This window comes from Sceloporus occidentalis, unplaced genomic scaffold (assembly GCF_023333645.1).
Source record: "Sceloporus occidentalis isolate IW3139 unplaced genomic scaffold, rSceOcc1.0.p SCAF_14, whole genome shotgun sequence".
Taxonomy (NCBI): domain Eukaryota; kingdom Metazoa; phylum Chordata; class Lepidosauria; order Squamata; family Phrynosomatidae; genus Sceloporus; species Sceloporus occidentalis.
In genome coordinates, this window is record NW_028316994.1 from 10,131,053 (window position 1) to 10,157,919 (window position 26,867).

At 41.1% G+C, this 26,867-nt stretch overlaps 1 protein-coding gene across 1 annotated transcript in view; it reads left to right on the forward strand.

The window, feature by feature from the left end:
• Window positions 1–18,517, forward strand: part of LOC149303862 (syntaxin-1B-like) — a 74,508-nt gene extending 55,991 nt beyond the window's left edge. Inside the window, exons 7-10 of the mRNA XM_089480996.1 lie at window positions 10–83; window positions 2,136–2,273; window positions 3,774–3,884; window positions 5,614–18,517. Of these exons, the coding sequence (XP_089337122.1) occupies window positions 10–83; window positions 2,136–2,273; window positions 3,774–3,884; window positions 5,614–5,694 (404 nt within the window). The 3' untranslated portion in view covers window positions 5,695–18,517. The remainder of the gene's footprint in view (window positions 1–9; window positions 84–2,135; window positions 2,274–3,773; window positions 3,885–5,613) is intronic.
• The last annotated feature ends 8,350 nt before the right edge of the window (window positions 18,518–26,867 follow it).

The following is a 26,867-nucleotide window of genomic DNA, read 5'->3' on the forward strand; positions in this document are numbered from 1 at the left end:
TTCTTGCAGCTGGCAGGACAACAACCAATGAGGAATTAGAAGACATGCTGGAGAGTGGGAAATTGGCAATTTTTACTGATGATGTATGTATCTGAGCTATGGTTGCCTCCCTTCTGTAACTATTTGGTGGGCTTATCTCATTGGAAAGCCCACTCCAATGTGGCTTGTAAATTATGTCCAGCTCCTGAGCATTTTACACATGGTTCTACTGTGTTTTAGAGGTCAAGAAAATATAGTGGTGGGAACAGCATAAAAATGTTCTGAAAGAAACTGATCTGGTGTACCCTAAAGCAAATGGACCAACCTTGGAATTAGTGGGCAAGTACACTAACTAGAGGCAAAGGGAGAGAAGGAATGACAGGCAGGAAAAGCTGGACATTGAAATGCCACCTCCTGACTTTTATTAGGAAGCCCGCTCCTTTACCAAAACATCCAGGGCAATGCCCACTTACTTTAATGTTTTGCTCCTGAATCATAAGTTAGGTATTGGAGGCACTGTTTTGCAGTGGTTCGGGTCCTACCTCTTGGGCATGGTGTCACTTGGCGACAGTTATTCGTCCAAGAGGGAGTTCATATTGGGTATCCCTCAAGGCGCGAGACTGTCACCAGTGCTGTTCAACATTTACATGAAGCCGCTGGGAGAGATCATCTGGAGACATGGGGCACGGTGTTATCAATACGCTGATGACACCAAAATCTATTTCTCTATGTCTCCGACTGCTGCAATGACTAAGGATGGCATCTTTCCTCTAGATGCCTGCCTTGGGTCAGTAATGGACTGGATGAGGGAAAACAAACTCAGGCTGAATCCAGAGAAAACAGAGGTACTCGTGATAGGTACCCTAAGTCCGGGCATGGAGATTTGTCAGCCAGTCCTGGATGGGGTCACACTTCTCCTAAAGGACGAGGTTCACAGTTTGGGAGTACTCTTTGATCCATCTCTGCAGTTGTCATCTCATATAGATGCGACGGCCAGGAGTGCTTGGTATTAGCTTCGGTTGATATGCCAACTGCGTCCCTACCTGAACTGAAAGGACCTTGAAGCACTGGTACTTGCACTGGTAATCTCTCGTTTAGATTTCTGTAACACACTCTACTTGGGGCTACCCTTGTACCAAGTCTGAAAGCTTCAATTGGTTCGAAATGCAGCAGCCAGATTGGTCACCAGCACATCTAGGTTTGACCATATAACACCAGTATTAAATCTCTTCACTGGCTGCCAATTACCTTCCAGGTGCAATACAAGGCATTGGTCATTACCTTTAAAGCCCTACATGGCTCGGGCCCAAGTTACTTGCGGGGGCGCCTCTCCCTACACAATCCGCCCCGCACTCTCAGAACATCAGGAAAGTATTTACTGGAGTACCATAGTACCAGGTTAATGACAACTTCCCACAGGGCATTTATAGCAGCGATCCCAAAATTATGGAATAGCCTACCGGAAGAGTTCCGTTACATTACTACCTTAGAGACCTTCTAGAAGGCACTCAAAATGGATCTCTTCTGGTGGGGTTATCTATTAGATTCTATATAGAAGTTGATGATAATACAGTCCGTCCTCGCCTTACGTGGGGGATCCGTTCCGGATCCCTCCGCGTAAGGCAAATTCCACCTATGCTCGAGCCCCATTGGAAACAATGGGGCTCGTGCGTGGCGGTGCGGGCGCGCAACGGGGCGCAACGGGCGCATGCGCCCATTCAATTGAATGGGACGCGCCGCCCCTTCTGCCCTGCGTGCGCCCCGCGGCTTGAGCGCGTATGCTCAAGGCTGCGTAAGGCGCACCCGCGTATGGCGCGGGCACGCTGTATCCCACTCTTGACTGTGATCATTGACCAGTGACAAATTGATTTTAGAGTACTAATAGGAATTGGTAAATTCAATATTAGTGTTTTATTATATTTTGTACCATTTCTATTTCCTTGTATTTTTTTATTGTTGTAATCCAGCTTCAATCTTTGGAGAGGCGGGAAATATAAATAAACTCTATTATTATTATTATTAGGACTAGAAACTTCCCAACATTTCCCCCTTAAAGTTGTAGTTTTCAACACGCCACATGCCACAGGTGTGTAAGTTATATCCAGTTCTATCTGATTTTTCTCAGTTTTGAAATTCTCTCTTTCTGTCCTCATCAGATCAAAATGGACTCACAGATGACAAAGCAGGCCCTGAACGAGATTGAAACCCGGCACAATGAGATCATCAAACTGGAAACCAGCATCCGGGAGCTGCATGACATGTTTGTGGACATGGCTATGCTGGTGGAGAGCCAGGTATGAACAGCAGAGAAGGCAGGCAGGCAGTCACTGGCTGGATACTCAGCATGGGGTTGTCTTTAAAGAGGTTGTGGAAGTGCCAGAGTGCAGCTGATAGACTGTTAACAGGAGACCAGGGGATTGGACTGAAATATCCACTGAACTGTTTTCTCTGTTCTATGAGATCTGCATTCTGACTCTTCTCCACATGTCACCATCATTTGAAAGCAGGTGGCCAGCAATCTAGAAGAGAGCATTTTCAATAGTGATTCCCCACCTATGGAATCTATCCTTCATCAAGGAGGATTGCCCGGTATTTTCTTTTCTATCAGTTCAGCACCAGGCAATTTTTTAAAAATATATATTTTCCTAATCTTTTAAGTATTACTCACTTTAAAAAAAATCTTAATTCTTTTAAGCTGCTGTGAGGTTTTATTGATCTGAAGTTTATCTCATGTTGTACTGTTGTTAATTTGTTGTTTTTTGTTTGTATTTTTGTAATTTTTAAAAATACTCTTTTGTAAGCTACCACAGAAATCTCAGTTACTCATTGAAGGGCGAGGAATATGTTTCATTAATTGATCTGTCACCCAGTCAGAGATACTTTACAGTGAACTCCACATGCCAGTCCTTATATAGTGAAAACAGAGCCATCCATGCACAATCTGGAGGTATCAGTAGGCATGGTGGACACCCAAGATTTGTGGAAGTTCAGAATATATTTGGAGGTGAGGGCTGACGTGAGAATCCTGAAGAAGTTTAAGAATGTGCTGTGCCACAGAAGGCCGATTAACAATTGTAGGGGTGTTGCTGGAATGGAGTGTTGTTAGAATGTGATAGGAGTGTTCTGAATCAGAGTGTGCTGCAACTTTTTGTTGTAGATCCTATAAATAAAGACATGCACGCATATGTATATGTTGTTCCATTAGAGGTTGCTGTCATCTTCCACTCATCCAGTCTTGGTTGAAGCCAGTGCAAAAAAGTTCCTGGTGATTTGGTTTACCAGTAGATGGCATTGTGATTCAGATCCATGGCTGTCTGCAATACTTGGTTTCTTAAATGAGAATTTCTAGAACTCTACTGTGCCCATTCTCTCTTTGGAGAAGCTGTGCTTTCTAATCTTAGACGAGTGGAGGTTTATGTGAAAGAGAGAGAGAGATGGATTGTACATGCTCACATGGTCAGCATTTGAGCTCTGATAGTTTTTTGTAAAAAAGCTCTCAGACCTTGGTTGTCCTCTGGCATTCTTTTTTGTGGTATACTTAAGAGCCACAGATGTTATGGTTGCAAATTAAAACCTTTGAGCCAGGGAAGTGTTTGGACAGATGGCTAGATCCAAACAGAGCTGAGAATTCAGCCCTGATGCTTCATGAATGGTGTTCTGGCCTGTCTGAATGTTCAGCCTTACTCAGTGGATTTTTGTCAGCGTGGTAACTGATGGGAGGATGTATTTTAAGTCATCTGTGTTGATGTTTTCAACGTTATGCCTTAGTAATATTTCTTCTCCTTACTTTTCAGGGTGAGATGATTGACCGCATTGAATACAATGTTGAACACTCTGTTGACTACGTGGAAAGAGCCGTCTCTGACACCAAGAAAGCTGTAAAATACCAGAGCAAGGCTCGGAGGGTAAGTAAGAGGCCGCCTAGAGCACAAGGAGAAGGGTCCAATGGTCTAAAGGCAGCCAGGAATTTGCTAGGATTAAGATGTTTGTGCTGCCCTGGAGAAGACCAGGTTCACCCCAGAAAACTGAGGAAAGAAATAAACCCCTTGTAGTTAGAAAAACTAAACCTCCAGAATCTGAAGACAAGGTAGGTCTTGAAAATAAAACAAGAAATAGAAGCAGAAGGGTGGGCATGGGGAAGAGAAAGGAAGGGAACAAGGTATGGTCAGAGAGGGCTTAAATTGATGCTGTAATACTGTATCTGGATTAAGTCCTATTCAGTTAATTTGGGACTTACTTCTTCAGGCCTTATATCAAGAATGGACAACATGCAGCCATTTGGCTGTATTTAGGTTTTTTCATCTTCCAGGCATACAGCACCCCAGTTTTGCATTTTTAAAAAATGAGAATGGAGGGCTAGGGTGTGCAGTTTGCACACAAATTACATTGCTTTTCATGCCTATGCCTTTTAAACGAGAAAAAGGAGGTGGGGAGGAATGTTGAAACTGAAAGTGTAATTCCCACCTTTATCATTAGGTGGGATGCTGTGACCCTGGTGGGCTGGGGGAGGAACTAGTTGACAAACTTCTGAAGTTGCCCATCCCGTCTTACATAAAATGTTCTAGCTAATCAGTGTTCTAGTTATATGCCATCTTATATATATGGTTTATATTTTTTCATGTATTGTACACCATCCAGAGAACTTTTGTTAATAGGCCCTTGTAAAATACAATAAATAAAATTAATGGTTTGTTAAACAGGATAACAAAAACAACCCAAGGTTTGTTGTTGGCTTGCCTAGCAATTGATTAGAATTTATTTTAGTTTGTTCAGTTTCTTTATTTCAATTTTTAAAAAAACTTCTTTTTGAGACAAGGCTTTTCCAAGGCAGTTCAAAAAGTAAAACTCTAAAATAGAAAATATAGTTAAGTAAAACATTATTTAAAATAACTACAACAGTAAAAAAAAATCATGTACAGTATAAAAGAGATTTTATTTAAAAAGAAACCATGATTTCTGGTTTAGACATCACAGGAAGCCAGAAATTTCCTCAAGTGAAAGTGGGTTCTGCTTTAATTTCTCCTTCTGGTGCTCCAGGAAGGTGGGGCATCTGTGCTAAAGCTTTGAACAGACTCCTTTCTGTTTATGTGTGTAGTACAGAGCCAGCCTTCCTCAGCCTGAAGCCCTCCAGAAGTGTAGGTTCATAACTCCTTTCATCATCCAAGAGGGTGGATGAAGGTTTAGAACATTGCTTGGAACAGAGATTGTGCTGGATAATGGCTTCCACAGCCCCCTACCCAGCTATCTGAAGAGCACCAAATTACTGAGTCTGGTGCTAAACGATGTTTCAGTGCAGAGCTTGAAAGAGTTCTTGTTTGGATTACAGCTCCCAGAATTCTCCAATCAATTCTGGGAATTATAGTCCATAGAAGTAGTTTTTCTAAGCTCTGACTCAGCATTACATGTGAATGCAATCTGTAACATTTTGATTGGCTGCCTAGACAAACATAGTGACAGTCTTTAGAAGGTCCAGTTTAAGCCTCCTTATGTCTTACCCAAGGTTTCGCAAACAACACCTTGTTGCTAATGCTTGTTTGTCTTTTCCTTTCCCCTCCCTCTCTCTCTTTTTTTATTTCTCTCTCTTTTTCTCTCTCTCTGTTTGAATTGCTCCATGGATTTTCTTGGGTAATGTAGAAGAAAATTATGATTATAATTTGTTGTGTGGTTCTTGGTATAGTACTGGCCTCCTCCATTGGGGGCACGCTTGGGTTGTAAATTAAAGCAAAAAATAATAATAATATAATAATAATAATTTAAAAATTGTACATGCAGTGGATATAACAGCACATGTTCCAGCTACCTATAGATAAAACAACTTTATTGGGTCAGCAAATCTAAGTTTGTTGTTCAGCATCATCTCTTCATCCATTTTTATTCATTTGCTGGATGCCAGGGTTCCACCCAGAATGTTCCAATATTCTGGGCCTCAACCAGGTGTCTTGTAACTGCACCTCCCCCTCCCACTGCAACATGGTCCAAAATGTGTGATTCCTGCCCACCCCACAGATTTCCCCTTTCATATCAACAGTTAACCCTGTGGGAAGAAAAGGTTCATGGTATTCTTTTCCTGTTTTGCCTGGGAAAGGACATAGCTATGACCTGAGCAATCACCACTTCGAAAGGCTGTTCTGTAACTTACTAGGATATAGTGTGCCAGAAGGAGCAAAATACTTCAGTATTAACGCTATAGTATTAAGCTCTAGCGAGGGCCGCAGTCTAACACGCAGTTCTTTTGAACCTGTTTAATTGCATTCAGTAGTTGTGAGTCCATAGGTTTTCAGTTATGACCTGTGGAAAGGGAAGGATTTGATGCACTCTTATGCCAGCACTAACATTTCCTTTTTCATAGCTGACAATAAGAAATCCCTGTGCTTACTCTCCTTGGGTAACATGGGCACGGTTTCCAAGAACTGAATTAATTAAGAGTCTTCAAAGTTTTCATTCTTAGGTACCTGGAGAAAATAAGAGCAAATACTCAGGGCACAATCTGTTCATCTGCTGCATCCTCTTCATCTCACCTCACCTCTCCCTCTCTCTTCACTCCTCTATGGGTGGAGTGTTCCTGCCACCATTTTGCTTTTCCTTTCCCATTGTCCAAGAGCTATGTTTGCAGGAGGGCTGCCCATTCCTGTTGACATGCTTAAGGGACCAACTGGAACAGCCTCTCAGATATCAAAGGGTGTTTGATACTATGGTATCAGTGCTCTGGTCATCACATACAAATTTGCCACTGATATGGCTTCCCCAATAATCAAATGTGGACTATAGCCACACAACAAATATTGGTACATTGATACAATCAAATTTTTAAAAGACTGTGTTAGCATTATTTAAAATACTTAACCAGTACAGGAATGCTATGTATCAACTTGCTATTATTAAGCAATATTGCAACTACTGGGAATTTGGTTTATTTATATTTGAAAAATAACCGTCCATGCCAAGCCATCAATGATGCAAGAGTATCACTGCTGTATTGTCCAAAACTCTTGATTTAAACAGACTGAGATTAGGAAATTGAGACCCTGGCATCTATTAATATTGGGGCCACACAACTCACTTTTTTAAAAAGTGGATTAATGATAGCAATATGCCATACTATTGTTATTCCAGCATTTATACATAGAAACAAATTAGTAATTGATTTCATTAATTCAGTTCAAAGCAATGCAAGAAGTTCCAAGCAAATTTTGCTTCTATAGCTTTCAAATTAGAACAAAGCTAAATGCAACATTAGTCCATGGTTAGCTCTGGCTGGTAAATATAAATAGCCAAAAGGGAGCGGCTGAATAGAATCAGGACTGTGGTGATATTGGAGATTTAATCATTTTCCCCAGCTGCACTCCTGATCAGAATCGTTATGCCCTCCGTAGGTTGCTATTTGCAATGAGAGGGAGCCCAGAATGGAAAATTTGGTGCAATGGGAGTTTTCTTACCATTGTAAATGGCAGCAGTTGGGGAGCTCTTAATTAGAACAAGGACACAGGCAAAGTCCCTCCTTCCCTTACCATGGTTTCCCCCCTTGTGTGAAATATTTAATGTTTTTTTTTAAAAAAAAAACATGAGCGCCAGGACTAACTGGATGAATAATGTTGCATTGAATTTGGTCATAGAGAACCAAAAGATTAGTTTCGGGCTGCAGTACCTGCTCAGAACTAACACAGAATATGAGAGTGTACCATCTTTGAGCATTGACAGAAAAGTTAATCTCACATTTTGAAAGTATTTCCATGTTGAATGGGAAAACACCTCCTTACCCATGGAAAATTACTATAAATGCTCAAGCTTTAATATGATTCCCTCCTTGTTCAAGTGGTACATCCCTAAGGGACCCTGTGTCATGTGTGATACTTCTGAACATGTCATTCAGCTCTGAGTGATCTAGAATTAGAAGGTAATGGTGCCAGTTTGGGTGTTCCACTGCCAGAAATCATCCATAAAGCAAGTAACACCAACAGTGTTAGAGCATGCATTCATTTTCTGATAACATTCCAGAATTCTAGACTTGATGGGAGAAGAGGATCAGGGTTTCTTCCCAGAAATTCAAAACAGATTTTTTTAAAAAGAGAGAGGCTGCTGCTTTATCAGTAGTTTACATAGCAAAGAATTACCACAAATATGCTAAAATTATCAGCTAATGTTACAGCAAGGAGTTGATAAGGAGAGGGTCTGTGCAATAACATTTTTATACTGGTTCTTAAGGCCAGTTTATATTTTCCATAGAATCAAGAATCTTTTCCTGGACTACTCCATTTCAGGATAGGAACAAAGAATGTGTTTGCATACTACTGTATTTGTTTGCATACTCTTGCATAAAAACAAAGTTTTTTTTTAAAGAGAAAGATTAGCATGTCATGGAGAAATTTTCAGCCTGGCCAACTCCCTGACATGCTCATTTTTAGTGTGCAGAGTTTTGTTTGTTTTTTTCATATACAAGGAGCATTAAACATGATTATCACTCCTGTCTGAAGCCCAAATAAGTACAATCCAGAAAGTGCTCTATTACTTGCTTCTGCTGGATTTATACTGTAAACTGTCTCTTACATTTTGAGTATACTGAGGTTCACAGCCTTAGAAACTGTTTTAGTTGTTTTTCCTCCTTCCTCTGCTCCCCCACCCCTACCTCCAACCCCACAAGTTGCCTTGACCTAGTCGTTCTCTTTGCTGCATGGTAGGGTCATATAGATACTCAGAGCAGTTGTTTATTTGAACAGCCTGCTATGGGTTCTCACTGCCTGTGGAAAATGAGAGGCAATCCATTGCTTTTGCCTTCCATGCATGGAAACAGACACAGGATTCTACTGCTGACTAGGAAGAAGGAATCCAGGGAAGACCGGTGAGCCTATTTCTGCATGCACAAAGTGTTGCTCCTGCAGAAGCCAACACTCAGTGCATCCACATCTAAATGCAAGAGTGAATGCATCTCCATATCAAAGCACCATGTGCAGTTCCAGTCATGCACAGTGCATGGGTCTCTCTCCATTGAATCAGTACCTGCCAACTAAAAGCTAGTGCTAAGGGATTGATCATTGGAGAATTATACACTGGCCATGCTATAGTATCATTGCCCCCCCCCCCCACAAGAAAAACCATCAGGTATTCTTCTCAAAGTGGCCTGTGTATATCAAGGCACATGCCCTTGAGTAATAATACTCTATTACTAGAGTAATGATGTTGAAGGCCAGGAGATGGTCTGAAAAATAATGTAATCAAAAGAAAAAAGTCTTTCTAGCCCTTGCCAAATATTGGTTCAGTATTCACAAGTGATGGCTCCTTCCACTTCCCAAAGGTCCTGCAGTATTCTAGAATATATAATACTGAGTCACCTTGTAAAGTTAAGAGAAATAGCTCAAGCCCTTCCAAGAAAAGGAAATAAGTGATGCAATTGTGCCAGCAACCTTAGCACCCTAACTATGCACCCTTTTCAAAGAGCATTAGGATTGCTCCTTTAAACAACACCTCTATAAAGAGCAGAATATTCATTACTAGATTGTGTTGTGACATTCTAGAATATTAGTGGCTGGAATTATCTGGAGTGAGTACTAGTACTCTTCATGCAATAGCCCATGGCTACCAGCTACCCAGTTGTAGTACTTTATGATATGATGAGTGGATGTATTGTGGAATCATTCTTCTGAAATATGTAGCCTTTTTAAAATAATAACAATAATTAAGAGTAGTTTGACCATGGTTTTATATTCAGTTTCTTTAGGATTGTGTAGGGCACACTTCAGCTGTACATCTGAAAAGGTTTTCTGGTACAGTATGTAAGAGTAGGAAATACCCTCATACAAAGGAATGCCCCCTATTTGTGTTTTTGCACAGATTCTTTTTCTTCTGAGGGTACATGGTTCTACTGACTCTCTGTGGTAGAAGTCATTGCATGACATATTGTGTTCCCAAGGCCGAGAGGTTATAGAAATGACTCACTCCTGGTAGAAGCCTGGATAGACAAAAGGCAAGGCAAGACTAGTGAAGCATGCAGGGGTGCATTTGGTAGTCCCCTTTGCAACTGGGCAATTTGGACCCCCAAGAACATACAGTTAGTTATTTTCCTTCTTGCAACTTATTAGTGTGGCCTGGGACACAGTTCAGAATTCTTCAGTGGAAGATTATTTCACTTTCCATGACCACACTATGAAGCAAAGTGGGATCTCCATTTGATGCATCCTCTTTACCTGCAGTCAGCCTTGTTGATGGTGCACAGAAGTCAGGGAAGTGCATGGCTTCCTCAGAATTATCTCCACCAACCTTTAGTCAATGATGTGAACCTTTTAAAACACCTCTTCCAGAAAAAAAAATCCTTCTGGTACCTGGGCTTCTAAATGGAATGAGTAAAGATATAAACTAATCCCAAGGGTTCCAGCCATGGTTTTCTGAAGCTTCAACACACTTTGAATATGGAGAAGTCAATGAAAGCTATTGAGTGTCACCCTATTGGAATAAGAAAAGAGAGCTGATGATGACACAATGCAAAAGACCTTCAGAGAATTGAACAAAACAAAGCTGGAAGGGTATAAGGCCACTCTTAGCAAGGAGTGGCTCTAGACAAGCTAGAGGAGAGAATGAATTACCAGAAGGAAGATGTCCAATTCTTGCATTGCAGCCAATATCCTATACAATTAAGGTTTCCCAACCCCAATCCAGTATCCATCATTGAAAGGTTCCATCGACAAATCTGTTCCCCAGGGTTCACATTGTCCAGTGTCGTACCAAGGTCTTCCCTTCCCAACACCTTTTCCTTGGGGTGGGGCATGATGATTATTTTTCCCACCCTACAACTCTCATTACCCTTATCCATTTTTACATCTGTTAATTCTTCTGTCACCTTTGATTATGATTTTATAAACTATTTGTGTGTGCGTGTGTGTACATATCTGTAAATAGATATGTTGTACATAAGTTCAGTGTGGTGTTCTTTTGTACTTGTGTGCAAGTGAACTCATTGGGATATAGGTGTACATATAGAAACACACAGGTTGTGTATACTTCTGACAGTATGCAGTGTGTGTTTGCCTATGTGTGAGTGTGTGTTTCTGTGTCATGTTTCTGGTTTTGCACATACACATGCTGGCAGATCTTTGCCCCACTTATGGCAATGTGAGTAATAATTTTATCTCCAAAGTAAAGAATTTTGATACCTAAAGAATTTTGAAACACATGTGTGTACATGTGTATTATCTTTGTCACAGCTTATAGGAAGACTTTATGGGCTGCTCTCTTTTTAAGAAGCCACTAAAATAACAAGTATGGACACCTGTTTCACAGCAGTTCTAATCTATGCCAGATTTTCTGTGCAACTGTTCACAGAATCACTTGATCTGGATTAGGTAATACCATAAAAGGCATTAAAGCTGTTAAAACAAACAAGAATGTTTCAAGGACTGCTTAAAGGAAATTCTAATCCAGTCTTAAGTGGTGAGAACTTTTTCATATAAACCCTCTTTTCTATGTTGCGCTAACTAACCTGATTATGAGAAACAATAGATAGTTGGAAAATGTTAAAATTTTATGAAGACATCATAAGACATCTGGGAAACTGTGCAATAGTAACCATCTGATCTTTTACTCATTGTTCTGGAATAGAAATTAGAGGGTGGTCCATTATCTAGGTTACTTCATCTTGAATGAAGAAATGGTTTTTTACCACTGTTTGTTAAAAATGTGCCATTAATTTGTTTTGTTATACCCTCTCATTTGAAACTCCTGTCATACAGTCATCCACAACAGCTTTAAAAAAAAACTGAATGGAAGTGGTAGTGTTTTCTGCCACTTTACCAGTACTTTCCAAACGGGAAAAAAATGCTAAGAAGGCTTCTTTGGATTCCAAATTCTTATTTGAGAGATGAATTTATTTAGAGCGGAGCTTATACTATCAGCAGACCCAGGTAATATTTCTAGTTCTGAATTAGACTTTCTCAGATAGCAGGTGGGGGATCAAATGTCTGAACCAACAACTTTAAAAAAAATGCCACCAACATAAAAATTAGCATGTCTTCTCCCTCAGATGTAAGTTTTGTACATTTTGGACTGTGTAAAATGCAAGTGTTCAATCCATTGATCCTCCACTTGTAATATCTTGCATTTACAAATAAATCTCATGCATCTGCTGATCAGAAAGCTTGCCTCTTGGAGAAACCACACTAAGATATATGATACTCACACTCATGAAGGGTTTTGAAATGTCATAAAGGCCTGTAAATTTTGATCAGAATAGAGTGTGTGGCAAACATCTGCTGTGTGTCTTTGGCATGAATAAGTATGCCTACATGTGTATGTGATACTGTTGATGCCTGTGTCTAGCTTTCACTGTGACTAAATATGTGTGCACATTTTCTCTCTCTCTTTCTCTCTGTATGCACCACTGGTTCTCCAATTGTGAGGTGAAGGAATTGCAAATGGTTGGCCAATGGAGCAGGGGTTTCCTCTGTGTTTCCTTCCATTCTCTCTCTTGATTGGGTTAGAAAGCCTGAAGGCCTACCTACATCTCCTTTGGGGAGATATCTAGCAACTGAATTGTTAACACTATTCTCTAAAATTCTTTCCAGATTTTTACCCACTGAGCACAAGTTAAACTTGGCTTTTACTTGCCTGGTCGTCTTTGGGAAAGATTCTGTTGACTTGAGGACATGTAACTGGCAGTTTGAGAACCCTCTTGTAGAGAAGAGAAATGTCTGTCTATATTATATTCTAGAGAGAAAGAGTTAAGCTATGTTTATGTACTGGTATGGCAGTGTATTTACTTTGCAATGGGTTTCCAGTATGTGCATTTGTAAGTGGACTCTCTCTCCCTGCTTCTATGTAATTCTGAGCAGGAAGGGTGGCCCAGTTAGAAACTGACTACTGCTGTCATAACCTCAGATATGATCAGATACAGAAAATAAATCAAATTCTGAATCATCATGTTGGGTTATGTAGAAGCCATTGCAAATTCAGTAGTCAGGCAATATCACCATACTAATATGTAGTAAGTGTGACAACTGAAAATGCGAGTGTGATTTGTTGGTGTTGATATGCCTCTCATTTCTATGTGTACACACACACACACACACACACACACACACACACACACACTTGAACACCATTAAGTCAAATACACACACAAAAAAGCACACATGTTAAGCTATGAACTGTGATTACCCTCAACCAAGCCAAAAGATTTCTGTGGATATCTGTGATCCATATATTTGGGAAATTATGATAGGAGGAGTGCTCCCATTTATGCATGAAACACTTAATGGGAGATGTTTGCCCTTAAGGTCTATCAAATTTGAACAGATTGTATTTTCATGTTGTTTTGGGAAGCTGAATTTGTCTTTATAACTATATTTTAAATGATGAAACTGCCTTGGACTCTTCAAGAAGTCATCTTTAGGTTCAGTTCAATATATCTGTTTACCATGGGGTTCAGGGAAAACCTTGGTTGGGGAGTAAGTGCAGTATATACTCCAGAGTACATTCATACAGCATTGTATTCCCTCTGTGTAAGTACGTACATACTTCTCTTACTTTCTCTCTATAAAGCCTTCATCCTGTCATCTCTGCATAAGAGATCAAACTCCAGAAAAGAAAGAACAAAGAAAACTTAGATTTTTTGATCTTTTTTACAAAACATATCCAATATAACACACAAACCAACTGTTTAAAAAAAATGCAACAACGCAAAGATAAGACAAACCCTACGAACGTGTCGAAATCCCCTTGACTTTCCATTTTGGGTATTGATCTGTGTATTGTTTCAATGTAGGCGGTTTATTGTAGTCTGTGGCGTATTTGCTAAGAAACAACAACGTAAAACCTTCCTTTTAAAAAAATCATTCTTTTTTTCCCATTGACATGTCCTTCTTTTCCATTACTCTTGTATTCCCCTCCAATATATTTGCTGAACTTTATAGTATTTCAAAAACAAAAAACAAAAGAGGGGAGACAAACTCTTACATAGCCCTTTTCCCTCCCCATTTCACCAAACATACTATTTAATGAACTGTAGTGGAGGGAAAAAGAGAGAAAGAAAAGAAAATGTTGTTATCAAAATGGCTTCTCTTTCTCTTCTCCTCCACACCCATAATAACCATGCTGCAACTTAACCTTTTAAGGGACAAACATTTCACCATTTCTTTTTTGTTCCTAATTTCTTTGTTGCTTTTGATTTTGGATCGAGGGAGTTCATCTGACTTCTGTCTGGCACCTATGGGGCCTCTGTTCATTTTAGTGGAGGAGTCCACTTCCATGCACACAAAGGAATGTGTGATCCTTTTGAACTTACTGAAATGAATAGGGAATTCATGAAGATGAAGAAGCTCCATATGTGAGTAGAGGTTCCACATTTTTAAAAAGTATTCCCATGTAGAAGCCATTGGCTCCTCGTTTCTTTTAAATGCTAGATGATTGGTTTTGTAAGACATATTAATTTTATTCTGCTCCTTTCAAATCAAAACCTGGACACTCATAGAACCATTTACAAGATGAAGGTGATGTGTATTGCAGGAGGATACCATAGATGCATGAACTGGAGAATGAATCCATGGTCTCTTAAATCTACAGGCACTCAACATTGTTGATCTTAGTAGGAGATTAAGTAAATGTTTCCCTCCCCCACTGAAGCCAACAGGACAGAACTGTGCTTAATTTTGGCCCAGGTTGTGTCCACAAGAATGTCCTTTTGAGGCACACACTCACAGACGTTTGACACTGCTGGTTTATAAACATGACTTTTTGTTCCCAGTCCCTTACTCCTAGTCTTCAAGAAGTAGCCATATTCAGTTTTGGATGTAGAGAATGTGTTATCAAAATTACTACATTTTTGTGAACATTAATGTGCCATTCAAACTTATTGCTTTTGACAATGGTTCCAGGATGGTAGCAGTGTGATGACTTGACTTCAAGTTTCTCTCCAACCCCTAGTTCTTGATGAAATTGGCTATCAAAAGGAACTGACGGAACTATTGGGGCCCTACAAAACCTCCATCAGCCTGATCTATGCAGCCCCCACTTTCTCAGTTCATGGACTAGTTGACAATATGCCTCCTGTAATTACATAGGCTATATTGTCCTACAAATTTTTTGCTCTGTTTTTGGCACTCTCACCCAAAGAACATCTATGCCCACTCCCCATCTTATAAAGAACCTTGTTTAAACAGTGTTGGATCCAAGGTGTAGAGAGGTCATGGGTAAGACACACAGAAATGGAGCATTTACATATGTTACCATTGGGTTGACCTTGTTCAAAATTAGATTTGGGTCTGTCTTTGGGAGGCTGAACCTTTGCCTTTCCTGACACCTTGGCACATACTTGGCATTGAAGCCAGCCCTGATCTATTCTTAATCTGGAAACACCCTTTTTTCAAGCAGTTGCATGATCTGAGATAGATTACATGTTGTAAAAGGTCATACTGGAGTATGACTGACACAGAAAATCCAGATCATGTGGTGGGGGGGTTGTCATGTTGGTTGGAAAATATATAAATTAGATCTGTCTGATTTAATTAGTTAATCTATTTCTTCCTTTGAGCGTCTCTTCTACGGCTATACCTTTTTGCAACACAAGGTCTATATCATCTAAAAGTAAGATGCAGACTTCATGATGCTTAGAGAAGATCCACTGAAATCAACAGGATTCAAGTTAGTCCTAACTAAATTCTCAGTCATTTCAAGAGGACTACTCTAAGCATGACTTAGTTTAGATACAGCCCAAAGAAACAATGTGGTTTCCTTAGAAACATACGTCTTGTGCACATTCACATTGCTTAAGGCAGAAATCTGACACACACTTCTCAAAGAATAGGTTTCATTAAATAGAATGGAACCTATTGTTGAATAGAGATGTTAATAGAGTTCCATTGTAGGGCTGCAGTTCTTTACCCATTTACCTCAGAGTCACTGGGATTGAGTACTGAAGAAATAGTCTTAGAATTGCACCCTTGGTTAATGAATGGACTAAAAGCCATATACGTAGTTAATCAGCTAAGATTTATTTAATGAAGTGACAAATCTAATGTAAATATACCAAGCACTGCACCATAATCTGTTCTCCTAAAATAAATGGACCAGTATTTGCTTCCTACCATTAGCAACAATTTTGGACAAGAATATGGACAACCTGGGCATCATTCCAAGCCAAGTAGATCCTAAATTCCAGCTATTGTAGGATTCTATTTAGAGTAATGGGTGGGTGGGAAATAAATTACTCATGTACTTTATACTCCTTATACTCATGGATAATAGGTGCATCAAGTGGGATCCAGGCTGAATCATACTTAGAACAGACCCACCAAAATCACTGGGAGTTTACATTTGGTCCCCCACTCCAATAATCCTTAGTTGAAATAGCCGATTTTCATATTTTTTTCTGGTGAATAAGAAAATAATCCATTCCTGCCTCCCTAGAATTTTTCTTTCTCTTCACAGTTGAAAGAACTCCCTTGGTCCAAAGAAACAAGTATTTTTAAAAGAAAAAGAAAGCCATCTATCTATCTATCTAACTGATTTTTCTTTTCTTTCTGAACCCCCACGTCCCTCTCTTCACATGTGGTGCTTTTGAGGACCAGAAGGGCTTGTGAGCCTTGATCGCACAAAGATTTACATGGATACTTAACTTGACATGGAAAGCCTAAAAATTTCAGGGCCTTTTGCAAAAGTGCCTAGCAGGATTCGGCCCTGTTTAGAAAAATGCTTTTGTCACCTGTTTGTCTGAGTGGTTTGAAGTGCAATCTGCTGTCATGTTATGTGGCATATGCCTCATTGAAATAAGAGGGAGCTACATATGAAGCATCTGTTTATTCACTGGGCATCTACCTACCAATGAGTTGCTTACAAAATCCCTCCCCTTCTGTCTTAGCAAAGCCCATTTGTAATTTACAAATATAATAATTCCATATGGAGTTTTTATTAGCCAGAAAGAAAGCTCTTAACTTAAGTTCATTTATCTCCAAGCCATGCCTGTCCTGAAAAAAATCATCCAGTATGAACAAGAAAAAAATGAGAGTAGTTTTAATTTCCCATATTTCTTCATAGTGTTTTTTCTTTTTTTTTAACCAATAATAACAGCAGCATAAAAAGTCATTTCAGAATCATTAACACATGCATCTAACACCATAATGGCCCCATATGTTGCTAATTGTTTTCTCTAATTCACTAACTTCTCAGGGCCACTTACATTGCTCTGTCTATCTGGAGTTTTGGTTTGTCCCGCTTTCTGTATGCAAGACTTCCTCCCCTTTCAAACTTTTGCTTAGGACATATTTTGATTATTATAATTTTCAACTGGTTTCAAATCACTGCCATGCCTCCTGTGGAAAGAATTGTAGTTTAATGAGGAAACTGAAAAATCTGCATTAGAAATCTCTTGTCCCTCTAGGACAGTGGTCCCCAAACTGTGCTCTTTCAGGGATTTTGGACTTCAGCTCTCAGAATCTCAGACTATTAGCCAACATGGCTGAGACTTCTGGAAGCTGAAGCCCAAAATATCTTTAAAGGCACAGTTTGGAGACCACTCGTCTAGGATTATAGTGCACAAAATTATTTTGTAGTTGGAAGGCATGGCACTTAAAACACATTTGGTACAGACTTACATTTCCAGTGTATCCTTGGCCTTAGATACAACCCCAAGTGTGAGCAGAAGAATCCACCTTATACAGAGAAAGAATATCCCCCGCTCTTTTTTTAAACCATTGTTGCCCCTTTGAAAAAATAAGATCGAGGAAGTAGTTTTTTAAACAGGGTTGAAATTCCTGTAGAAAGTAAGCATTTTTGCAATAGACCAACAGATCCATTCAAAAGTGGAGAGGTGAAATAATTGTGGGATTTTTAGAGATGAACTTCTGTACAATCCTTGTGTATGCACTAGTGTATATATGCACAGAGCGGAGCAATGGGATTCAGTGTGTGTCACAGAAACCCTGCACCACAAAAGACTGCTGGATCATGACCATGTTCAGTTTGGCTTGTTGTGGGATGCAGGCTCAGCCTGGAAGTAAAGCAAAGTTAGGTTGTCGTGTGAATCTTGGCAGGATTCAGGGCCCAAATTTGTTAAAGGAAACATTTCCCCATCTCACCTCTTTATTCTCCTCCTTCCCTTCCTCCTCCTCTCTTCTTCAATAATATTTTATCCTCCACTTTTTAGTTCCTTCCCCACCTCCGTGTGTAAATACCAGCTGCTGTGCGTGACGGGTGATTTCCCTTCCTCCTTCCTTCCTTCTCTCCCTGCCCCTCACCCCTGTTTTTTCGTGGAAAAAGTTGCGTTCGTTTTGTTCTGAATGCGCTTTACTGGCTGACTTCGGAGGGTTTGAGTGTTTTTTTCTGGGGAAGTTTTGTTCTCGATTTCGTTCCAGATTTGTTTGTGTGGCTCTTGATTACTTTTTTCTTTCTTTTAAAAAAATATGGTCCTTTTCATTTAAAAAAAAATGTTTTCAGTTTTTTTCAATGTCTGTCCGAATGTGCTTAGTTAAAGCCAGTGACTAAATGCTAAACCTTTCCAAATGCTCGATGGCTTGCACGCTCTTGCCAACGAAAGTTGGTCTAATAAAAAGGTATCACCTTTTGCCTGCCTTGTGTCTCTCCATGTGTGGTGAAAAGTCCCTCTCTCAGTCTTTTTCACTTTCTCTTCTTCTTCTTCTGGTTTTAATTCTTGGCATGTTATCTAATTCTGGAGGAGCTTGGCAGATTAATTTGTGGCCAGTCAAAGTCTGAGGTCACAGAACTCTCAAGGTAGCTGAGCTATTCAGTCTAATGTTACTTTTGAAGCTGAAGCTATAACAGTTGAATTTACTACAAACCATCCCAGTTGAACACATATGAAGTGACATTACCCCACATCAGACAAATCCCCTTTCTAACCAAGTATCACCAATTTGACTGGCAACATTTCTTGAGGGCCTCAGGCAGAGAAAGGGTCTTTCTTGTCACATGCCACCATAGATCCTTTTACCTGGCAGTGCCAGGGGCTCAGCCCTGGGGCCTTTTGCATGCCAAGTAGGCATTCCATCAATGAGATGTGGTCCTTTCCTGCCTGTCCCCACATAATTATAGCCTTTTTATAGCCATCAGTCCCAGATGAGGCAATCACAAGCCAGCAAAGTTTGATGTGTCAGAATTCAAGAGCTTCTCTGGAAAGCCCTCAAGGTAAAAGTGTAATTTCCCCATCTCAGAAACGTGGGACAATGTGCAAGAGTGGTAAAAGCCTGGACTCAGTTTTCTCAGTTTCAGCCCCTTTCCCCAAGACTGGCAGCATCAAAATGTAAAGTGGGTTGTCCCTAGCTGTACTGAAAGTGGGTTTATTAGCAACTTTTTTTCAAGGAAGGAACCAGCAACTCCCTTCTGTATTGTGCCATATATAGAGTAGGGTTTCACCTGTCAGAGAAAATGCAACCTGAGACTCCCCAAACCTCTGGCTCAGGGAAGACTTTTGAGTATTTTGCCTGATAACCCCCCCTTTTTTATCCTGCTACTCTCCAAATTGCTTAGGACAGTGTGCATGATCTCTCCCCACTTTTAACCTCCAAATATTCCCCAGAGGTATATTACATTGAGAGACAACTGGCTTTAGGCACCTAGTGAGCTTCAGGGGTACAAGAAAATTTGAACCCAGGTCTCCATACCGTCCCCTTTTCTCTCCGTTCTTTTTCTCTCAATCATAAATAGGTTAAGAAGATACTTAAGAAGTATTTTATTTATATGATGGCTGTCATCCTTACATAGATGTAAGTCTAGCTTATGCCTCTGTATACATTTTTTTTCTGCCATTGTGGTAGGAGGAATTCACTGTCTCCCTTATACAATAGAGACTCAATGTTTTTCTGTGTCCCCCCACCCCATAATCAGGGTGCAGTCATGGGAGGTGGGGCAGTTGAAGATCTGTGGGCTGCATTCTAATAGCTGGACACAAGATAATGCTGGCTTCCTCTGAGACCTTCAAGGATGCTCCTGAGGTCTCAGAGAATGATGCTGTCATGATGCATCCAACCATTTGAACATAGCTGATGATCTTCAGCTGCCCGTCTCTCGTGGCTGCAATATGATTTTGCCATCTGAGAGAGTCTGAGGCAAATGGTGAGCTTCTGGAGATGGGAGAAGGGTGGCGTGGCATAGTTCCACCTGAAGAACTTTAAACTTCATCTTCTTAATTTGACCTGTATTTACATTATACAGCAGTATGTGATTGAATTAACTGCCTTAAAGCAAAATTTTCAAATGGCATCCAGGAATGTATAACTTGATATGAAATGAAAAGAGATAGACATGGAGAACACCCCAGGACTTTATTAGCAAAGAAAGCCAAAGAAAGTCAAAACATCACATTGAATGGCTAAGGTACACTTTGAAAAATGTCGTGCATGTCACACACAAAATTCTGACTTAAATGAAAGCCACACCTAGCTGTGAATGCATATATTTTATGAAAGGAAAAAGAAAGAAAAGAACATGAATGAAAAGCAAGTGAAAGCCTTTGAGGTTGAACCTGAAAATGAGATGTGCAGTACTGGTTTGAAATACATTGAAGAGGTTAATAATTAAAACATGAGTGATGATCCATGAAAACAGAAAAAAGTATTGATCTTGACCATAAAGGACTAACCTAGAATGAATGATCAGCTCCATAGAATTGTGCAGCTCTTACTGCCCAAGGATCTCTGCTTTCAACAGATTTCTAGCCCTCCTGGATGCATTCAGATTCAGAAGCACAAGGGTGCTGCTTGCTTGAATTCTCAGAAGAGAGATTTTTTTTCCAGAAAAACAATTGGATTCTCAGTCAAAGTGGTTATGGTGTTTATCACACTGAGTTTTTTGCAGCTTTTTGCAGCTCAGATCCGACGTGACTGCAGGTCCAACAATGCAAATTCACATGGTAAGTTGATGTATTATCACATGTGATTCCTTTCTGTGGGAGCTCCTTCCGTAGCGCTTCCGCATTGAATCCAAAGTGACTCCTAATTTTGTTGAATTCGGTAAAAAGTGAATTCACAGAATTCGCATTCAAGCTCACTTCGATTTCACTCCGAATTGGTCTGATGTGGAATGCAACTTTGCTTCCATCCTGGTACAACCCCCAAATCTCCAAAGAGGCAAATTTCACATGATGCTATGCTGCAGTTTTGCCCCAATTGCTTCCGTTGTTCGGAAGGGTAGATGACAGGGATGGAGGGAATGAAACAGGAGCCTAAGGGGAGAGATGGGAGCAATGGAGGGGGCCATTGGAGGCTGGGGGGAGCAACAAACTCCAGTCCCCAGAATTCCATAGCCTCGAACCAAGGACCCCACACCAAACTCCAACTCCCAGAATTCCATAGCACTGAGCCAGGACAGTGAAAGTGGAGTCAAACCAGATTATTTCCCAAGTGCAGATGCAACCTAAGAGAAGGCAACTGTTACAAAGGGAAGGAGAGTGGATTGGATTCAGGGAGGTGGTATTTTAGGGAGCATGGAGAATAAGGGAAACCAGATCATTTCTGCAATCCTCCAAAATGGGTCTCCTTCAGATCCAAAGGATTTACTTCCAAGTAAACCTGCAGCTTATTCACTGAGTATTTTGCAGAGAATAATAATAATAATAATAATAATAATGATAATAATAATAATAATAATAATAATAAATGGATGGGGGCTCTGACATGGAGGATAGATATAGATGTGGCTGAAATGGATGAGGAGAATGATAGGAAAATAGATGTAGATGTGTCTGAAATGGGTGAGGAAAATGACAGGAGAATAGATGTAGATGTGGCTGAAATTGATGAGGAGAATAACAGGAGAATAGATGTAGATGTGGCTGAAATAGATGAGGAAAATGACAGAATAGATGTAGATGTGGCTGAAATGGATGGGGGCTCTGACATGGAGGACCCCGTTTGAATTTGGCTGCCAGGGATGGGAAAATAGAAGGGAGGAAGAAACGTGAAGCAGTCATTCACGTAAGGCTAGCATTCACGTGAACGTGGAACCAGGCTCCCTTCTTAACCCCCAAAGTGCAAAGGTTCAGGATGCATTCAGACCCCCACTGAGCATGCGCAAGGGTCCCAGTTCGAATTGTTGAATCCGCATGGTATGCACCGGTGTGATAATACAATCTGCACTCACTCCGCTTTGCGTGAATCCGCATCACGTGACTTGCCATGGATTCGATTCCCCCTCGATTGGGAAGGGCAACCAGGTGTGATAAAACATGTGCATTATAACATGAATTCACATAGCTGAACCAGAAGTCACTCCGGATCTGAGCGGAAAAACCTCAGTGTGATAAACACCTATGTCATGATGAGTTCCTTGGTCCTTACTCACCCAAGAAGATGGAGAACCAAAATAAAAGATGCAGAGAAAGAGTGGCTGATGGCAGGATAATCCTTTTTGCAGAACTGAGACCAACTGTGCAAATTTTGCCACCCTAGCAGATCAATGATCTTGAGAAGTAGGAAGATCCTTTCCCCAGACTCTCTCAGGGAGCAGCCACTGAGTTAAGTCCGAATCTTGTATGGCCTGCCTCAAAGGAAGAGCTTCAAAAGGACAACTCTGTTTGCATCTCAGGAGAATTATTGAATATGAGAATTGTCATCATCATCAGATACCTGTGTTTTCCCCCCCAAGAAATACCTCCCTTATGAGCATTCTGCCTTCACAACTGTGCCAGTTCCTGGGGCAGCAGGAGAAATGCCAAGGTAGCTTGAGATGCCCATTTGCCTGTCAATTTAATGAAGCACCTTCTCTTTCCACCTGAGCACTGGCTAAGTATATACCATCTGAACCTTTTTCAATTGGAATACCCTTCTCTCCCCTACCTCAGTTGTATTACAATTCCCAGAGTTCTCCAGCCAGAATTGTCTGGAAGAAACTAGGCTGGGGAAGGCAGCACTGACTTCTTGCCCAATTGGCACACAAGCAGTATCCCACCCATCATCCCAGCTGTCCCACTTCTTGTCACCCTTTGACCTTCCTCTGTCTCAGTTTCTGTCTTTCTATTTTGTTATAGATAAGAATGAAAGTGGAAGTCTGGGTTTTCAATAACTTCAACAACAGGCACGTTAGGTAATTTTAGACATGAGGGGGGTGGTTCCCTTCTTTAGATGTCACTGTGTACTACCTCACATATTTGTAAGTGTGGTGAGTCAGTTTGGCTGAATTGGGAAGAAGCCTCTGCTCACTCTATTGAGTGTCACTCTGGACTTGTGCCCCTAAGTCCCACTCATGGCACCATTGAAATCCCCAGAGCCTCAGGGTTGTCAGAGTGAGGCGAACATACAGTCATTGGAGGCCTCTCCCCTTCATGATTATTCTTTGTCAGCCAAAAAAATGAACACAATTTCCATATACAACAAAATCCACAAAACAGTGATACATTTATTAGGCCAATTCCAAAGTATAAAATACATCATGCAAGCTTTTGAAACTTCACTTTTGAAGATGTTAAAAACCATGCAGGAAAAGAAAGGGGATGATGTTAAAGTCACATGTCTACATTTTGTCTCGGATGTTACTTCTGAGTTAAGATGGTCTGGAAGGATGTCAATGCAGGCAGAGGGCACTCCCCTTCTTGGCTACGTGAGGACTAGGGACAAAAGACAATAAACGACAGGCAATAAAATTTTAACTCCATTAGCAACAGAAAAGTACTCCCCTAGAGATCCAAGCTGCCCTTGTGCAGTGTGACAATAGCTGTCCCTTTCTTAGGCAGAGAACATTGCATTTCTCAAGACATCCCTATATTGTTACATCTGGAAAAAACTTTTAGTAACTCTCAGTTTGTGTTGTTATTTATTTGTATAGACCATAAGCCGTCTTAAGAAATTATTGATAGTTATACATCATGCACAGAGGCTCTCACTCTCTCAGGGAGGTAGCTGGGTGCCACCACTTCAGTTCTCTGCTCCCTGGCCAAGGCTTTTCTTTGCCTTAGTTCCTGCAGTGCGCTGTCCAGAGTCCTGATCTTGAGCTACCACTGTAGGCTAAGAATCCTAACAGCTCATTCAACATTAAGAATGCACATACACGCTTCTAAGACACCATCCACTAAGGTAGTGCAATTCAAAAGTGGTTTTCTATGGACCAGTGTTGGTCCACAGGCCATTGGCTGCTGGTTCACAGCAAGTCTCCAGAACATAAACAGTTGCAGCCAATGGGCACAAATGCAGTGCTGGCCATTAAGGGGAGAAAATTGGCTGATGCACTACATCCGATTGAAACACTGCAGTAGACACATGCTTCCTGAAAGTATACACACAAATTTTGTCACTGCTCATACCCTGAAAAGAGAAAACCTCCCTAGCTGCTATGGCTCACTGATGGACCTGTCCTCTTCCTTGCTGCTTGCCTGCCTATTGATCTCTGTAACCCATCTACCAGCAAGGCAGGAGGCAATATACAACCGTACCTCATTCCATCCCACTCCCAATGACCACTGCACCCCTCCCTGGGTAGGATTCAGTCACAATCAGGAGAATCACAAGATTTGGATGGTATCTCAGAGGCCATCTACACCCTACTAATGCAAGTAACCTGCCAGTCCAGAATTCCTGGTTTGTGACCACCCATCTAGAATTTGGTCACATTATGTGACTTGTAGGATTTGCAGGATTTTGGTTTTTCTGGCTGCAGACATGTGTTTGTTTTTTCTTGTTTTTGCTCTGAGTACTGTCTACAGAATGCGGATTGGTTTCCTCAGAAGGATGATTTCAGAATGAAAATGGATTTTAAACACATACAAGACAACATCCTGTTAGCCTCCAAGGGGCTTGTTCTAGCAATATAATGTCCTCTCTGTGTCCCAGCTGTTTGAAGGCTTAGTCTCCCCTGCTTAGGGCTGGTCTACATGATGAAAATCCTCTGCATTCTTTGTGAAGAAAATGTGATCCCACCACATGTGATTTACAGATATTTGGGCTTTTTGGGGGGGAGTGACTCTCAAATCTTGCAAAAAAAGGATTTGTGGCTTTTACCAGAGTATTGGTGAGGGTTCACATTATTGGATTTTGGCAGAGGGTGCCAATATGCCTGTTGAAGCCCTTGCACTGATAAACAATCCTTAGATCAGGCCCCCTGGGCTATCCTCAATCTTTTGTGTGATAGCAATTTTTGATGGAGGACAAGTGGGGCTCTTGTTGTCTCTTGAGACAGTGGGGAGAAACTTCTGATCCATGGCTTCCCAAAATCCAGTGGTAACATCCACTGAAGTGGTTTGAGCATAGGACTACAGTTCTGGAGGCTAGTGTTTGAAGCTCTGCTTAGCCATGAAGATCCACATGGGTGTCCTTGGGCACATCACCCTCTCTCAGCCTTGGAGGAAGACAAAGACAAACCCCTCTGAATAAATCTTGCCAAGAAAACTACATAATAGGGTCATTTTAGAGTTGCTATAGGTCAGAAATGACTTGAAGGCTCACAGTAGCAGCAACAAGAAAAACACCAAACCTCTTCGTTCTGTCCTTTGGAAGCAAGCCCTCATCCTGAGCATGTGAGTATGTATATACAGTGGTACCCCGGGATACGAATGCGCCGCCTTACGAAATTTCCGGGTTACGAAAAAAATCCATGTAATTAAATGTTTCCGGGTTACGAAGGTTATTCCGGGTTACGAAGAAAATTTTTGGTGCTTTTTGGCGCGATTTCACACGAAATCGCGGCTTTCGCTATTAGCGCCTATGGGCTTTTCGGCTAGCGAAAGTTTCCGGGTTACGAAAGCGGCGGCGGAACGAATTAATTTCGTAACCCGGGGTACCACTGTATTTCTAATTTCTTCCCTGTCCCTGAGGTCAGCAGAAGTGCAATGTCTCACTCCAGTGCCAGGGGACACCATGCCACAGAGCGCACAATGCGTGGCTCCAGGTAATCATACCTCTGTCTCTTAGCCAGGAGAATGCCCCAACTGAGCAGCTTGGAAACCAAGCAGGCAAAATTTCATTATCTAATCGGATTGCATGCTAATCGGGTAGGGTGGATAATCCCAGATCGTTAAAGGGAAATCTCGTTAGAACAATCCCATTTCGAATGCTCAGTAATCCTGCTGTGTCGGAACAGCTGGACAAGGCTGACGCAGTATGTGGCCCTCTGAGCTGGGGATTTGAACATTGGTCTCGGCCGCCTTGGTGTGCACTTTCAGGGCTTCCCTGGGTGGTGAAATAGCTTGAATTTCCCCCCAAACACCATTAACTCTCCAAAACACTTATCAAGAATTATTTTCCCTCCAAGCAAAGCCTTTCAACCTTGACCATGCTTACAATAAACAAAAATGATGGACACTTTTTACTGGCATGAAGTGACAACTCTTCACCTGTTGGATTACTGGCTGGCATGCAATGAATAGAGGCAGAAAGACTTTGATGGCTATTTGGAGGGGATGGGAGACATGACAGCCCTTGTGATGACCCTGTACATGAAGCAGTGTCTCAACCCCACATTATGAATGGGGAGTGCAAAGACCGCGAATGCTTTATGAATTTAATCAATAAAGAAAGAAAAGGACACAACAGCAGCCTCCTCTTCTCCAACTGTTCTTGTTTGTAACTTCCTGTTTTAAAAGGGCAAGATGTGTGTTGGGGTGCAGTTTCACTGGCAAGCTCCAAATCTGCTTCATTGACCTAATGTTTGCAGTGCTGTAGAAAGCCAATTGTGTCTAAACTAAAGCCACAGTTGCTATTCTGTCTACACCATAGGTCTTCCTTGATTCAGAATTCAAGATCCCTTATATAGAGAAAAGGGATTTTTTAACTTCGAGATCATTGAAAGCTTTGTGTAGGGAACAGGTCTGAGCCCAGCTCCCTTTTATAATCTTTCCTTTCCTGCAGGAACTGAGGCCAGCTCTTGGTATTTTGCTGTGCCTGGCAAATACACAGAAATTGAGGAAGAGCATCCCAGTATCCCTTGCCATCTGAAGGTGAGCATCACCACCCAAAGTATTTGGGGGGACT